At 38.2% G+C, this 12132-nt stretch overlaps 5 protein-coding genes and 1 non-coding gene across 6 annotated transcripts; 2 read left to right on the forward strand and 4 right to left on the reverse strand.

Annotated features, from left to right (window-relative positions):
- The first annotated feature begins 143 nt into the window (after positions 1-143).
- On the forward strand, positions 144-4802 carry SOCG_03138 (aminoadipate-semialdehyde dehydrogenase). The gene has a single exon (XM_013161626.1). The coding sequence runs from the start codon at positions 378-380 to the stop codon at positions 4632-4634; it is 4257 nt and encodes a 1418-aa protein (XP_013017080.1). The 5' UTR covers positions 144-377; the 3' UTR covers positions 4635-4802.
- SOCG_03139 (conjugation protein) lies at positions 3825-7194 on the reverse strand. Its single transcript, XM_013161627.1, has 2 exons — positions 5310-7194; positions 3825-5268 (listed from the first exon to the last, which is right to left on the reverse strand). The coding sequence occupies exons 1-2, from the start codon at positions 6826-6828 to the stop codon at positions 4688-4690; spliced, it is 2100 nt and encodes a 699-aa protein (XP_013017081.1). The 5' UTR covers positions 6829-7194; the 3' UTR covers positions 3825-4687.
- On the reverse strand, positions 7174-7246 carry SOCG_16151. The gene has a single exon. It is a non-coding gene; the product is annotated as a tRNA-Arg (tRNA).
- A 714-nt stretch (positions 7247-7960) lies between these two features.
- SOCG_03140 (GMP synthase) lies at positions 7961-10051 on the forward strand. Its single transcript, XM_013161628.1, has 3 exons — positions 7961-8137; positions 8201-8241; positions 8362-10051. The coding sequence occupies exons 1-3, from the start codon at positions 8099-8101 to the stop codon at positions 9899-9901; spliced, it is 1620 nt and encodes a 539-aa protein (XP_013017082.1). The 5' UTR covers positions 7961-8098; the 3' UTR covers positions 9902-10051.
- On the reverse strand, positions 9983-11099 carry SOCG_03141 (PI31 proteasome regulator). The gene has a single exon (XM_013161629.1). The coding sequence runs from the start codon at positions 11003-11005 to the stop codon at positions 10187-10189; it is 819 nt and encodes a 272-aa protein (XP_013017083.1). The 5' UTR covers positions 11006-11099; the 3' UTR covers positions 9983-10186.
- Positions 11100-11203: 104 nt separating this feature from the next.
- SOCG_03142 (glutaredoxin Grx2) lies at positions 11204-12127 on the reverse strand. The gene is made up of 4 exons (XM_013161630.1): positions 11774-12127; positions 11658-11678; positions 11538-11606; positions 11204-11476 (listed from the first exon to the last, which is right to left on the reverse strand). Exons 1-4 carry the CDS (start codon positions 11925-11927, stop codon positions 11397-11399), a joined length of 324 nt encoding a protein of 107 aa, XP_013017084.1. The 5' UTR covers positions 11928-12127; the 3' UTR covers positions 11204-11396.
- Positions 12128-12132: the final 5 nt, after the last annotated feature.

Here is a 12132-nt window from a genome sequence, read left to right on the forward strand (position 1 = left end):
TTATTTGTATATTTGCATAATCATTTTCTTCTAATTTTAATTTAATACTGATGTCGAAAGTAAAGATATAGGTTACAATCATTTGTAATATTAATATTATTTTGAAAGTTCTATTTTATTTTCATCTTAAATTCAGAGTAACACCGTAATGTTTTACTAAGCAAGACCTGTATACCCGTAGAATGGACAGGTTCATTCAATGAAGCTCATTGAGAAAAAATTTTGTACCGTATTCCTAGTAATTCAAATACTAAGGGTATAGTTGATTGAGAGGATTCTTCGTCTTATCTTCTCTTAATCTGTTGCTAAACTGTGTGATCCACGAATTCTCAATCCGATCTTAATTTCCCACTACACACCACAGCATAAATAAAAATATGGGCCAAAAGGCTCCAACGACGGAAGAATATGCACAGCGCCTTGAGCGCTGGTCGGAAAGACTAAAAAGTCAAACTATCTCTCATCTCCCTACGGATTACAGTCGTCCCGTTCCTTCTAGATTAGTGGAAGCTGTTTCCGAAAAGAGTCTCAACGATGAGACCAAGACTGCATTGATTAACATCTATGCTACCGCCCAAACAAAGGGAATTAACGCTACTCCTTTCAATGTTTTGCTGACGCTGTTTATTGTCCTTGTAAGTCGCCTGACTGGTGATGAGGACATTAGCATTGGAACTAGTTCAGAGAATGCAATTCCTTTTGTTTTACGAACCTTTATTCAACAAAAAGAATCCTTCTTCGAACTCTTAAAAAAAGTTGCAGAACTTGAAGACACATGTTCTGCTGATGCCGTGGATTTTACCGATTTGATAAATCACCTCAATAGTAAACTATCAAAACAGGATGAAACTCGCAAGAGTCTTGCACATATACGTTTCTATAACGCTCCAGATGCGCCATCTGAAGGCTTTCTCTCCTCAACTAGCTTAGATGTCGATCTGACCGTGCTAATTTCTCTCAAGAAACCAGCGGAAGAAGTTTCTTCTTTGCGTTCTTTCGCCTTTCCTGATCTACAACTCAAGGTTATTTACAATCAACTTCTTTTCTCCCAATATAGAATAGATATCCTTGCTGATCAGCTTTTCCAACTTGTTAGATCTACCTCACAAGACATCAATGCTCCCATCGGTTCCTTAGATTTAATGACAGATTCTCAAAATCGTGTTCTACCAGATCCTACAATAGATCTTGATTGGTCTGGTTTCCGTGGCGCTATCCAGGATATTTTTGCTAATAACGCTGCTAAATTTCCAGAGCGGGAGTGCATTGTTGTAACGCCTTCGGTGACCGAAAATGCCCCGACTACTTCTTACACATATCGCCAAATCGACGAATCTTCAAATATACTCGCTCACCATCTTGTTCAAAGTGGTATAGAGAGAGGTGATGTCGTTATGGTTTATGCCCATCGTGGCGTCGATTTAGTGGTAGCTGTCATGGGTGTTTTGAAATCAGGCGCTACTTTTTCCGTTATTGACCCCGCTTATCCCCCAGCTAGACAGACTGTTTATTTGGGTGTTGCCAAACCAAGAGGTTTAGTCTTTTTGGCCGATGCCGGTGTTGTTTCTCCTACTGTTCTTGACTATGTAGAGAAGAATTTGGAACTCAAAACATTTGTACCCTCTCTAAAGTTGTCAAAGAACGGCACTTTATCCGGTGGATGCCCCAAAGGTAGCAACACTGACATTTTGTCGAATGTCGCCCACTTGAAGAATCAACAAACAGGGGTTATTGTTGGACCTGATAGCACACCTACACTTAGTTTTACTAGTGGTAGTGAAGGTGTACCTAAGGGTGTTAAAGGACGTCATTTTAGTTTAGCTTATTACTTCGATTGGATGTCACATGAGTTTAATCTTTCGGAGAATGACAGATTTACGATGTTGAGCGGTATTGCCCACGATCCTATCCAAAGAGATATCTTTACACCTTTGTTCCTTGGTGCATCTCTCATTGTACCAACAGCTGAAGACATTGGTACTCCCGGACAGCTCGCTCACTGGGCAAATAAATACAGAGTGACCGTTACTCATTTGACTCCTGCAATGGGTCAGTTACTTTCTGCTCAAGCTGAAGAACAGATACCATCCCTCCATCATGCATTTTTTGTGGGTGATATTCTTACTAAGCGTGATTGTCTTCGTTTACAAGTGCTTGCTATTAATGTCAATGTTGTCAACATGTATGGTACAACTGAGACGCAGCGTTCCGTCTCATATTTTGTGGTCCCTGCTAGATCAAAGGATTCCACTTTTTTAGAAACTCAGAAAGAAGTCATACCTGCTGGTAAAGGTATGAAGAACGTACAGTTACTTGTTATCAACCGCCATGATAATAGCAAAGTTTGCGGTATTGGAGAAGTAGGCGAAATTTATTTACGTGCTGGCGGTTTAGCAGAGGGATATCTTGGTAATGAAGAAATGACATCCAAGAAGTTTTTGCAGAGTTGGTTCGCTGACCCTTCTAAATTCGTTGATCGCACTCCTGAAGACGCTACTTGGAAGAAATATTGGTTTGGTATTAGAGACCGTATGTATCGTTCTGGTGATTTGGGACGCTACCTTCCTTCTGGTGACGTTGAATGCAGCGGCCGCGCTGATGACCAAGTCAAGATTCGTGGTTTCAGAATTGAACTAGGTGAAATCAATACCCATCTTTCTCGCCATCCTAATGTGCGTGAGAATATTACACTTATTCGCCGTAACAAAGATGAAGAGCCCACCTTGGTTTCTTATATTGTCCCTCAAGACATTGGCAAAGATGATTACGCTAGTGGTACCGATACTGACGATTTAGTGGTCCAAGGTCTTCGTAAGTATAGAAAGGTTATTAAGAACATTCGAGACTACATGAAAACCAAGCTTCCTAGCTATGCTGTTCCTACAGTAATCGTTCCATTAAATCGTATGCCCTTAAACCCCAATGGTAAAATTGACAAGCCTGCTTTGCCTTTCCCTGATACATCTCAATTAGCAGCGGCTTCTTTTACTCGTACCAAGAATGCGACCGCAGAAGCTCTCACCACCGTTGAGCAAGAAATGAAGGATATCTGGCAGAGTATTGTTCCTCATGCTGTTGGTTTAAGCAAAAAAGCAAACTTTTTTGACGTTGGAGGGCATTCAATTTTGGCAACCCGTCTTATTTTCGAGTTAAGGAAGAGATATGCCGTAAATGTTCCTTTGGGTTTGATCTTCCGTGAACCTACAATTGAAGGATTAGCTAGAGAAGTTGGTAAACTCAAATCAGGAGAAATGGTTGATTTCTATAACGTGCCAAAGGAAGAAGCTGAAGATAAGGAAGTTGCTTATGGCAAGGATGCAGTCCAACTTACGAATGCACTTTCACAATCATATCCTACATTCTCTGGCTTAAAGGTTGATGATCCCAAGACAGTATTATTGACTGGTGCCAATGGATACTTGGGTGTGTTTATTCTTCGTGATTTGATGACACGTAACTCGAATATTAAGGTTATCGCTTTGATTCGTGCATCTTCTCCAGAGCACGGCTTGCAACGTCTCAGGGATAGTAGTATTGCTTATGGTGTCTGGGACGAAAAGTGGAGTACGTCAATTTCTGTTGTTAATGGAGACCTTGCCTCGGAGAACTGGGGACTTGGCGAACAATGGAACAACTTATGTGAGGTAGTAGATGTTGTTATACATAATGGTGCTTTAGTACATTGGGTCTACCCTTATTCCAAGCTTAAGGGTCCTAATGTTATGGGTACAATCACTGCTCTAAAGCTATGTGCATCTGGTAAGCCAAAGTCCTTGAGTTTTGTATCCTCAACGTCTACTATTGATACTGAATATTATGTCAATCTATCCAATGAGATTACATCGAAGGGTGGTAATGGTATCCCCGAGTCGGATTCCCTTTCTGGTTCCGCTGACGGGTTACAAACAGGCTACGGTCAAAGTAAATGGGTTGCCGAATATTTGGTTAAACAAGCCGGACTGCGTGGCTTAAGAGGAGTTATAGTTCGTCCAGGTTATATTTTGGGTGATTCAAAGACTGGAGCCATTAATACTGATGACTTTTTGGTTCGAATGATGAAGGGTAGCATCGAATTAGGACTCTATCCTAACATCAACAATACAGTAAATATGGTTCCTACAGATCACGTTGCACGTGTAACAACAGCTTCTGCATTCCATCCAAGTGAAGGTGTTACTGTTGCCCACGTTACTAGTCATCCTCGTCTTCGATTCAATCAGTTTTTGGCAACTTTAGGCGTGTTCGGTTTTGGTACGAAAGAATCAGAATATGTAAATTGGCGAATTGCTCTTGAAAAGTATGTTGTTCATGAATCTCATGACAGTGCACTGTATCCTTTGCTGCATTTTGTTCTTGATAATCTCCCAGCCAACACAAAGGCACCTGACTTGGATGACGCTAATGCTCGTGAGATTCTAAAGCGTGATACTGAATGGACGAGAGATGATGTGTCGGCTGGAGCAGCTGTACTTGAACGAGAAATGGGACTTTACTTATCATACCTTGTTTCCATCGGATTCTTAACGAGACCTACTCATAAAGCTCAGAAGGAGTTACCAAAGGTAGAATTAAACACTTTAACTATGGAAAAGCTTGCCAGTGTTGGAGGACGTGGTGGCGCTCCTACTAAATAAAACGAATTTTGGTCATTAGTTTTAAAAAAGTTTTTCAAAATTTAGTCTATTAGTTAGTGATGTTTTTCATCATCTTCTATGCATGGAGTATTAAAATAAATATCAGAATTGAATGCTGGAGATATAGGTATATCCATCGCCAAATCTGCTGGCGATAATGGAGTTTTCTTGCTGTAGTCGTTATAATAGTTAGTATTGTAAGCCGTATTTTGAAAGTCGTAGATAGCAGAGGTTCTTGTCGGTACAGGAGGAGGGGTGCGGTCTTCAGCGACCGGAAATTCTAGCGGGTTGAAAGGGGAAGTTATAACAGCTTTCTTTTTAAAAATATTAGAGATTGCAAAATCATATACTCTTAAAACCATAAGTTTTGCTGTATCAGCTAGTAGAGCAAGTAAGCCGAAGGCACATACAGCTAACCATAGAAAAATAAACAATAATGACTGTTTAGTTTCAGATATTACTGTACTTTCAAGGCTGTTAAGAATTTTAGTAAGACCATTCGAAGTCGTTTGCGAAAATGTAGAATTTGATGCAAGTGCTTCTTTCAAAGTTTGATTATTGAATGGTTCACTCAGTACGTCGCTATGAAGCAGTGGAAAGTCAACATGTGACTTGTTATGGATCCAAGTTAAAGCTAAATATGTGTCAGTAAAAGTAAAATCGTATGGGACGAACCTTTCTCAAAATTTTCAATTTTATGATAAAGCAAGCAATTCATAACGTTTTGAACAGCTTTGTTTAATATCGTGTCTTCGAAGACGGAGGATATGGTAGAGTTGACTTCATTCATGAATACATTTAAAGTATTGTTTAAAGAGAGAGCAGTATTCGATATAGATCCTAACATACCGTCATTAATTCGATTTTCGTTCGCCAATATAGCTTGATTTGTGCTGTTGGACCACTCATATGATATGCCTTGTAAAGTACGCTGCAAGTCATGATAGGAAATATTAGAGAATGAGCTGTGAGATGCTTCAAAATTGCTTAATTTCCGTAATGCTAGCAATTGACATAAGCAAGAACAGAGAGAAGCAATTCCCACGAAAAGTAAAATGGTAGCAGGGGGATAGAAAATGTATGAAATAAACCATCGAAGACGAAACCTTAAATGGGCAGGGACAGGCAAAAAAGATATACCTTGTTTTAAATTCCAAAGCAAAGGAGATTCTAAGTAGGTTACCAGATCACGGGTATCTTCGAACATGTTCTTTTCTATATATTCGTCAACATGTGAAGCTCTCCGTTTCAACCTATACCACTTCCAGGCTTCGTAAAAAGCGTTCACCACTATTAAACCAATGATAGAAATCACTAAGCTTATAAGAACTACATATTTTAGAGTAGTCAGCACTGTATAAATCGAGCTTGATGAGTCTGTATCATTTCCTGAACAGACAGTATATTGAATCTGTTTGGGCTGAGATATTGACGAACTGTCGAATGTAAAATTACCCAATTCTTTTATAATAGAAAACCTAGCGAGTTTTAAGGGCTCACTTATTGCATTTTCCGTGACATTTATAGCATGATCAAAATTTATAGAGTTGCGAAGTTTTTCAAGTTTGGTATCGTAATAAGAGGGCAGACTCAAATGTTTTAAGGATTCAATTTGGGGAATTGAGATATTAGGTAAATTTACATCCTCGCCAAGCCAAGAAGCGACTTTTTTAAAAGATGATTCAGCTTTCTGTATTTCACTGTTAAAGCCACTAATAGAATCTTCTATCCCTTCAGAAATTGTTTTAAGAGTGCTATTCACAGCATGCTCTATATCTTCACCCACGTCTATCATAGCATCTAGAGCTCCATTCAAAGCTAATTGCAATAAACATAAATAAGTTCCGTAAGTGAATTCAATAAAAAAAACAATGGTCTTTTCAGCAGCTTCAATTGTATCAACCAAACCAGATAAAAGCAACCTCACCGTTGAATTAATGCTTTTTTCTGTGAGTTTAACAACGACGCTCGCAATCATGCTAGGAGAATTGAGAATGGAATTGACCTTTTCTTGCATCAAGTTACAAGAATAATTTTTAGCTGTGGCCTCTGATTTTGAAGCATCCTCTATCTTTGACTGTAGACTTTTGTTGAAAATAAGGAATTGTAAAAATATGTATAGACAGCATAGTGTCCAAGGTGTGATCCAGGCTTGAGAAAGCCTAGCCTTTAGGCCCAAGTATGAATTCTTCATCAATGAGCTCGTGACAGAGTCTCTTCTTAAATTTTGGTCGGCATATCATAATGTAGAGAACAAAGAAACTTTTCTTTTGGCTTACGACTTTGGAAAGCTCTGACGTAAGGAAAGGTTTGTATAGAAAAAGTTTTAGCAAATTTCATATACAGCTTCACTAACAGGTTTTCATTTCATGACCCTTGGAACAACATTTTAGCAATAATTATCCATGTCGGCATAGAGGTTGATTACATATTATAAAATTGTCTCAGGATAAATAATCAAAACAAGGAATTGAAGAATACCTTTTGTTATTTCCAACGGTGCATGGTTGTATGAATTTACAAGCAATAAAAAGAAATTTGACCCCGCCAGGAGTCGAACCTGGAATCTCCTGATCCGTAGTCAGGCGCCTTGACCATTGGGCCACGAGGCCTTGTTGGAACAATTATCCATAAAACTAATTTATACTTACTTAGTAAAAAGGAACAAGAAGCAGACTTTGTTGGATTTATGAATTCCTACTGAAATTGTTGAAAAAATTGATATATAGATTAAAAAAGACTCATAAAAGGCTAAAAAAATGAATGATGGGAATCGTAACAAGAAAGAATTCTCAACTACCATAAGAGATTTTTCAGTATAAACGATATTGTTGGTATCAAGTGTACCGTGTACCATAAACTAAGGTTGCTATTTTTACTTGTATAGAAACAGGTAAAAAAATGAACAGTTTATAAAGTCGTTTTGGAAGCTTTTGGGTCTTAACAACAAATCGTCGTCCAATTAGTAAACCCACTTCATGTAGCATCCATAGCGAAATACAGCCTTACTAAATACTTTTGAAGCTATATCCACAAAGAACTAAATCTTAGGAATACAATAAGCCGAACTTTCAATTATTATTTTTTTTAAATTTAAGAAATTGGACGACAGGAAGAAAACCGTTTATTTTAATCGTACAATTTTTTTTGCTTGTTTATTTACATATGAAAATGCGCTTACCATAACTCAAAAAGAAAAGAATATATAAGCGAATTAAACCAACTACTTTTTGTTTGAGCGCGTTAAAGACTTTAAGGATAATGGTTTCTCAATTGTAATAATTTTTTAGCGTGAATAATTTTCCTTAGTTAATATAAACAAGAGTGCGAAGTTTTCGCACAAACTTGGCATCTTACCTATACTTGCTCTGGGCAATTTTTTTTGAACATTAACAGAACCTAGTTCAGGGACTCTATTTCGGAAAACACACTCTTTCGATCATTTTTTTAAAGAATCTTTCACCATGAGTTCTGCTACAGTTCCTGAAGATATTGCTACTTCCGTATGTGAAAAATCAATTTGTTAGAATAAAAAAGCGACCAGTTCATGCTAACAAAAGTCATAGGTTTCTTCTCACTTTGATACCATTTTGATTCTTGATTTTGGGTAAGAAAGCAAATCCGTTCCTGCTTGATACCGTATTGAAAAGAGATATATATTATGACATTGAGCAGAAAGCTGATTGACTCGTGATATCTTATTGTTACAGTTATTAACATATTTCAGATCTCAATACAGTCATTTGATTGCTCGACGTCTTCGTGAACTACATGTTTACGCTGAGATGTTGCCCTGCACTCAGAAGATTGCTGAGCTCCCCTTTAAGCCAAAGGGTGTAATCTTCTCTGGTGGCCCTTACTCTGTCTACGATGAAGGTGCTCCTCATGTAGACCCCGCCGTTTTTGAACTTGAAGTTCCCATTCTCGGTATTTGCTATGGTATGCAAGAGCTTGCTTGGTTGAATGGCCGTGGTGTTAGTGCTGGAATTGAAAGAGAATATGGACCTGCTATGGTCAACATTACTGGTGAAAGCAAGTCTGAGGTTTTCCAAAAGTTTTTCGAGTCTATGCCCAAAGAGTTTGAAGTATGGATGTCCCATGGTGATAAGTTGAATGCTTTACCCACAGGCTTTGAATCTATAGGTCAAACAAAGAATTCTCCCTATGCTGTCATTGCTCATAGCTCGAAGGCTATTTTCGGAATCCAATTCCACCCTGAAGTAACCCATACTCCTTTAGGTTTGCAATTGATTAAGAACTTCGCTCTTGCAATTTGCGAAGCTAAGCCAACTTGGTCAATGGAAAATTTCGTTGACAAGGAGATCCTTCGTATTCGTAAAATGGTCGGTCCTGAGGATCATGTAATTGGCGCTGTATCTGGTGGTGTTGATTCCACTGTCGCTGCCAAGGTTTTAAAAGAAGCTATCGGTGACCGTTTCCATGCTATCATGGTTGACAATGGTTTGTTGCGTTTAAATGAAGCTGAAATTGTTCGTGAAAACCTTAAAGAGCACTTGGGCATTCGTTTGACAATTGTCGATGCTTCTGACGAATTCCTTCAAAAATTGAGCGGTGTTTCTGATCCAGAGAAAAAGCGTAAAATTATTGGAAACACTTTTATCCATGTTTTTGAACGTGAAGCCGAGCGAATTATGAAGACTACCAGCGGTAAGGTTGAATATCTTCTTCAAGGTACCCTCTACCCTGATGTAATTGAAAGTATTTCGTTCAAGGGTCCCTCTCAAACTATTAAAACTCACCACAATGTTGGTGGTCTTTTGGAAGACATGAAGCTCAAGCTTATTGAGCCCTTGCGTGAACTTTTCAAGGACGAGGTCCGTTCTCTTGGTGAGCTTCTCGGAATTGAGCGCACCCTTGTTTGGCGCCATCCTTTCCCTGGTCCTGGTTTGGGTATCAGAATTTTGGGTGAAGTCAACCGCTCACAACTCGAAATTGCTCGTAAAGCTGACCATATTTTTATTACTGAGATCCGCAATCATGGCTATTACGACAAAATTTCCCAAGCCTTCGCTGCTTTATTACCCGTTAAGGCTGTGGGAGTTATGGGTGACCAACGTACTCATGAGCAAGTTATTGCTTTACGTGCTATCACTACTTCCGATTTCATGACTGCCGACTGGTTTGATGGATTCAGTGTGAAATTTTTGAAGTTGGTTAGCTCTCGTATTTGCAACGAGGTTGCTGGTGTCAATCGTGTACTCTATGACATTAGCAGTAAGCCCCCTGCCACTGTTGAGATGGAATAGATTTTAGCTTAATTTGTTGCTTTCGTTGCCCTCACTACTGTAATTATAGTTTTTCTTTTGGTTGGAGATTAAAGGAGTAAATAATCAATATTGGGTTTATTACATAAATACTAAATAAGATACGGTGTCATATATATTCGTCAAAAAACTAAGACATAAAACTATTACTTTTCATTACATATAAAATGTTCGTTCTTTAAAGATGTCCAATGAAATAAAGTAATCATCAATTGCCAATTTTTTAGTTGCCGATGATCAGATTAAACTATCAAGTAGAATGTTTTTCTACATGAACATATCACTGGAACCAGGAGGCATAAAGTCATCGTTATCAGGCTCACCAGGAAATCTGAAACCTTGGCCTGGCCTTGTTCTCCTTTGAGGAAATTGACCCCCGGAAGGGCCTTGTATACCTCTCAAGTCACTAGGAGATGTAGGATCATATCGCGCACCAGGTGGTACATAAGGCAATATTGGAGGCTCTTCTTCATCATTTACGTTTGGTCGTCTTTCTGGATGGAATATAGGATGATTCAACGTAGGATACATTCCCCCGTTATTTCCAGAAGAGGGAGCACCGACGCCAGCTGGATAAAGGTCATCGGCACCAATTGACGGAAACAGAGGCCTCTGGCTAGGAACATTTCCAAATGGACCTGACATACCAAAGGGTGCCTCGCTGGACTGAACATCCACAAATCGAGGGTGGACAGTTGATTGTGGTATGCTTTTTGGAATCTCAGATACTGGGACGTTTTGTCCTTGAGTCTGAATATCTTGACTTGATGGAATTAATTCATCTATTAAAGAGCTCAAATTCAAGTCACCTTTTATATGCTCTTTTTGAAAAGACCTAGTCGCCGTTATATTTGACGTCGTATTGTTACACAAAAAGTAAAACCAATTTTTCCAGAAAACGATTTTCACCGAGATATTAAACACTCCTTTGAAACTGTAGATTAATTCTGTGCCATCTACATGAGTAGTTTTCGGTATTTGTGTTACAACTTGATCTCCTGGTAAAATACATTTCTGAAATGCAGCACCAGCTTTCAATAGCGCCCTATGAAAGCTATCTTGTACTTCTTCAGAATTTGCGCTCATTGTGAAAATTTAATATTTCAAAGTTGACTTTAAGTACTTGAAGTGGGAATTTCTGATGCCGCACGTATGTATCCTTATATTGCTTTCATTTCTTGTGTTACTATGTTAATATGATATTTTTCTACGGGAACTCATACATATGTTTTGAATTTACATCTCTTATTGAATAACCTCCTACCTAAATGTTTGCACATATATTGTAATAGTATGTATGAATTTGAATTGACTACTGAGATGTAAAGAATATCGACAACGATATGGGTTTACATAGTCTAGGGGAATGCATGACATTAAACATATAGAGATTCTAGATTGAAATAATAATAAAATGAATCTTCTAAATATACACACAAATCCCATGGGATTATCTGTCATTATTGCTGTTGCAAGGCTAGATTGAGGTTCCCTGTAATTTAGCAAGCATGGTCGATAATTTCCCGTTGTTACGAAGTTTAGTAAGATCCGAATTTCCTAGTATTTGGTTAATAACTTGGAAAAAAATGACTGAAGTATGGAACACTTTAAAACATACCTCCAATAAACTCGTTTTTAAAAAAGATGCTAGGGACAGTTCCTTGTCCCGTTTTTTCCATAAGGTATGCTAATATAAATGTAAGACTAAACAAGAATAAAAAATCATTAGATTATATACCTTGTATTTCAGATCCAGAGTCTATTCCTTGTTAATATACGATCTACCGTTTTGCAAATGTTGATTGAATTTCTATAGGTTCTCATTGAAGAGCTATCCATTTAAATAAAACTTACCCAATTGGTCTAATTCATAAGATTTGAAAGGAGCGGTATAGTCAGTCAATGTCTTCTTTGCTGCTGAACAGTACGGACAATAAGATTTGCTGAAAACAGTAACTGGATTACTTGCAATCGCTTTTTCAACGAATAATTTTGTCAAAGAGCTCATACTTTTAATATCTTCTATAATGAGTAGGAATGTTTGGGAGGATAGAAATAGCTAAAGTGCGGATTATAAAATATTGGGGGGTATAGTGTTGCTAGGTAGGCCTGACGGGTTGGGTTCTCTGTTATGAACGACGAAAGATACGTATAAACTAACTATACCGAGTTATAAAATTAGTAACTTGTCTACATAACAAAAAGAAGTAAGA

The sequence above is a fragment of the Schizosaccharomyces octosporus genome (assembly GCF_000150505.1).
Source record: "Schizosaccharomyces octosporus yFS286 unplaced genomic scaffold supercont6.1, whole genome shotgun sequence".
Classification (NCBI taxonomy): Eukaryota; Fungi; Ascomycota; class Schizosaccharomycetes; order Schizosaccharomycetales; family Schizosaccharomycetaceae; genus Schizosaccharomyces; species Schizosaccharomyces octosporus.

Coding starts and splice junctions, on each gene's coding strand:
- SOCG_03138 (XM_013161626.1), top strand. CDS start 378: ATGGGCCAAAAGGCTCCAACGACGGAAGAATATGCACAGCGCCTTGAG.
- SOCG_03139 (XM_013161627.1), bottom strand. CDS start 6,828: ATGAAGAATTCATACTTGGGCCTAAAGGCTAGGCTTTCTCAAGCCTGG. Junction 5,269..5,309: donor AATTGAAAATTTTGAGAAAG/GTTCGTCCCATA, acceptor ACACATATTTAG/CTTTAACTTGGATCCATAAC.
- SOCG_03140 (XM_013161628.1), top strand. CDS start 8,099: ATGAGTTCTGCTACAGTTCCTGAAGATATTGCTACTTCC. Junction 8,138..8,200: donor CTGAAGATATTGCTACTTCC/GTATGTGAAAAA, acceptor CAAAAGTCATAG/GTTTCTTCTCACTTTGATAC. Junction 8,242..8,361: donor ATTTTGATTCTTGATTTTGG/GTAAGAAAGCAA, acceptor AACATATTTCAG/ATCTCAATACAGTCATTTGA.
- SOCG_03141 (XM_013161629.1), bottom strand. CDS start 11,005: ATGAGCGCAAATTCTGAAGAAGTACAAGATAGCTTTCATAGGGCGCTA.
- SOCG_03142 (XM_013161630.1), bottom strand. CDS start 11,927: ATGAGCTCTTTGACAAAATTATTCGTTGAAAAAGCGATTGCAAGTAAT. Junction 11,679..11,773: donor TTATGAATTAGACCAATTGG/GTAAGTTTTATT, acceptor AACAAGGAATAG/ACTCTGGATCTGAAATACAA. Junction 11,477..11,537: donor TAAAAACGAGTTTATTGGAG/GTATGTTTTAAA, acceptor ACCAAATACTAG/GAAATTCGGATCTTACTAAA.